The 3,563-nt window shown below is 39.7% G+C and overlaps 1 protein-coding gene across 1 annotated transcript in view; it reads right to left on the reverse strand.

Moving 5' to 3' along the window:
* Positions 1–824: 824 nt before the first annotated feature.
* The window catches only part of SSR3 (signal sequence receptor subunit 3), a 10,137-nt gene continuing 7,398 nt past the window's right edge, over positions 825–3,563 (reverse strand). Inside the window, exons 4-5 of the mRNA XM_019503187.1 lie at positions 1,924–2,055; positions 825–1,371 (exon numbers count right to left, since the gene is read on the reverse strand). Of these exons, the coding sequence (XP_019358732.1) occupies positions 1,305–1,371; positions 1,924–2,055 (199 nt within the window). The 3' untranslated portion in view covers positions 825–1,304. The remainder of the gene's footprint in view (positions 1,372–1,923; positions 2,056–3,563) is intronic.

Genomic DNA, 3,563 nt, shown 5'->3' on the forward strand with positions numbered 1-3,563 from the left:
ATTAAATCTGTTTACAAATGTTCAGTTCAGTAGCCCATTTCCTATTTCAGCATTATACATGCTCTATTATAGCCTTTCCCTATGCACATTTTTAGGGTTAGTAATATCTTAATTATGTTAGCTGTAAGTTTTGGCATGAAGAGTTTTTTTGTGTGGGAAGAAAAGAACTGTTTGAAGCTGCCAATTAGTGAACTAGCAAGAAAACCCAACTAAAGTGAAAAACAGAAGCATGAATGACGCGTACCCCTGGTGGCTGGCAAGGGTGGGGAGAAGGGGGCATGGCGGTGGGAGCACAGCGGCAGGGTGGTGGGTGAGTACCAAGGGTTGGCAACCACCCGCAGCCACCACTGGCAGTGGCAGCCAGCAGTGATCACTGACTGCCTGCAGCTGCCGCCAGCAGTGTCAGCAGCAGGGGGGTGGCAAGAAGCAATCGCCCACAGGTACTCTGCGAGTGTCAGCAGCACCTTTTTGTAGAGGTTGCACTGCCACACTCGTTGCCAGGGGACAACAGAATGGTTTCAATGTTGACCTATAAACCAGCCATCTTTCTGGGATTCCAGATTTTCTTGGAGATAAATGGAATAATTGATATTTGCACCTGTTTCAGAATGACTGCCAATAGAATTTAAACTCTGTTTTATATCAAGGTTGTTAGCTAAAATGAGGAACTGATTTAAACCAGAGTGTAACTTTTTACTCAAACACACAATTCCACAGGCAAAGGGAGGCTTGCATAAAATACTAGGCCCTACTAACATTTTGCCACTGGAAGCCCCCTGTGCTTCCTGAAGTTTATAGCATCAAGAGTATAGAGGCCACTACAATCAGGATGTTCTTTTCATTTTTATTAAACCTTTCAAATTATAAAGTGGGAGATTTGTCACTTTTTTTCTAAGTGAAGCTCTTGTACAGAAAGAGTCATCATTTGAAAGAGAATCTGTTGTTTATTTGGAGCAGAACTATTCTCTGTGCTATTCTGTGTAGCCCAATTGGGTTTATTGAAACTCCAAACATTAGACAGTCACCCCAATTGTGGTAACAGAGTGTTTCAAAGGAGTTCAGTTTATTAAACTTCTCACATGCTCTTTTTTCTGCTAATCAAAAAAAAAAAAAAGGCTGATCCACTCCAACTATCCACCAGAACATCTTAGGAGAACAAAAATATTTTTGTCATTCACTTTACACTGTGCTGTAAAAATCCCTTAAGTTTTCAGCCTATAAGCAAATGTTTATATTCCTGCCCTCAAGTCTTTGCAATGAAACTGAACCCACCCAGAGGTACAAACATCTAATCACTGTTTTGTCTACTTGGATCCTGTAGACAGCAGAGCGATCAGTCCAGATGATGCACTTATAGACAGAATGTAGTTTCTGTAGGGAAAATGTTAAGGATTTGAACTTCTGTAAATGCCAAAACAAAACACTTTTGAAGTAAACATTCAGTACTAATTTGAAAAGCAGCACGTGAAGTGGTGTTCAGCTGGATGGGAATTTTAGGACATACTACAAATACCATGGCCTGAAGAAGGCTTAAAGACAGAGACTATTTTGAAATAAATTAAACCCAAATATATTCCTGGCACTAAGACATTTCTGTATAAATGTTAACTGCCTCTTGTTATTTTACAAATAGTTGTATTTAATTGAATTGTCAATACCCAGACAGTTTCTCTATACCATCCTTCTTCACAATACCTCTGAAACTTCCAAAGCCACATGCAAATACAATGGGAAGGTGCCCTGGTATGCTCTGCTTGATGTTCTTATCTAAATGTCCCAAAGTCAGCAAAGAGAAGTATAGTCAACTCTACATGCAATCAAATAAAACCTCAAACCCACAAACAATTAGGAAACTACATGACTATCAAGGAAAGGCTTATGGGAGCAGTCTTCAAAATGTTTTTATGAAATAGTAAAGGATACACAGTGGGGTTGAAATTCTTCAGCACAAAAAATGAAGCAATGATGACCAAGACCAGAAAGAGAGTGTTGTTGTAGAAGATGGAAAATGTTGTAGCTTCATAATCTGCAACTTCATTTTTCTTCCACAGAATTCTATACAGAAATATAATCAGAGTCTTAAAACATTTCTAGATTCATTCAAATCTGAACAAACACACCACTGTTGCACTACCCTTTCACAAAAGGATCATTCCTTATACAGCACCAGTAAAAAAAAAAAAAAAAAAAGTCTGGGAAATCTCTCACTAAAAGACAAATTCTCATGAATAGGGTGCTGGGCTTCTGAAAGCCAAAATGGTATCATATTCCTGGGCACTGAAAAATAAGCCAACTGTGGTGTTAAGTATGTTTATGAAGCATCTCAGGTAATAATATTTAATATATGCTGGCATGCCAACCCTAACTACCTACAAGCTGCTACTCTGAGTTCAGCTAAAGTACTCAAATTATTTGAAGGAATACAAAACATATTCCTGTACGCTACAAATCAGGCTTTTCTAATATATTGGATATACTCAGCCACCTACCCAAAAGGTCACAAACTTTTATCAAGTTATTAATGAACTGAAGATATGTTACTTGTCAAGTGGTATCAGTATGGCTGGCAAGGTTTAAGGGCTCTTGTTCTTTTAATAAATGGCTTGATTTTCAGAGGTACTCTACACTTCCAAAGAGTCATTAGTATTAAAGCTGTTTTTAATCTAGCAATAAAATACCCCCAATACACACATCACCAAAATATTTAGGCATTAAATAAAAATTGAGAGCTGTTTATGCTTAAAGGCCCTGCTTAAAGGCCCTTAATCATCACTCTCTCTCAATAACAACTGCTCTGCATTTTTTTTTTTTTTTTTTTTTTTTTTTACAGGTCCACCAATATATCAGTCACGTATTGGATTGGCACCAATAAAAGGAAAATTAACGTTATCAGCAATTGGCTTTTTTGGGCCAGTGTAGCTGATAATGTCACCAATAAATTCCACGTGCATATGGCCAGGAATGCAGGCCAACAGCTTGGCAAGCAGCATCTGGCCAGTAAGCTGGCGGCGGGGTATGGGAGGGGCCGAATGTGACCCTGGCCCCAGGGTCACATTCACCGTCCTGCCTGGGCAGTGCCTACCCCTGCCCCATTCCCTCCTTCACCGTCAGGGCCTCAATATGTCCTCTCCATGTGCCTTCCCTCCCCCACATTCCTTCTCCCGCCACAGACTTACCAGCCAGATGCTGGTCTCTAAGCTGTGGGGCTGCAATCCTATAAACCAGCTATCATATTGGTATCGGCCAATATGCCTGGTTAATAGTCAGCCATACTGGCCAAAAAAAAATCTTTATTGGTGCACCCCTAATACTTTTTAATGGATTCTTCAGACTTAATTTTAGGAAAGCTATTATGAAGCTGCATTTTTGCCTTTTGTTGGGTTTGGCTTTTTTCCCTTCATTCAAGGACACAGCTTGTGGTAATAATTAGTACCAGTGCTGCATATCGTATAGTAACATACTGAGTACAGTTTCAGTTTACAACTGTACTTCAGCTCAGTAAAACTTCACCGTGGGCTCTTTGTATTCACCTATAAACTCTGACTGCAAATGGCTTGGCACAC

Source organism: Gavialis gangeticus, unplaced genomic scaffold (assembly GCF_001723915.1).
Source record: "Gavialis gangeticus isolate Ggan-Ray unplaced genomic scaffold, GavGan_comp1, whole genome shotgun sequence".
Classification (NCBI taxonomy): Eukaryota; Metazoa; Chordata; order Crocodylia; family Gavialidae; genus Gavialis; species Gavialis gangeticus.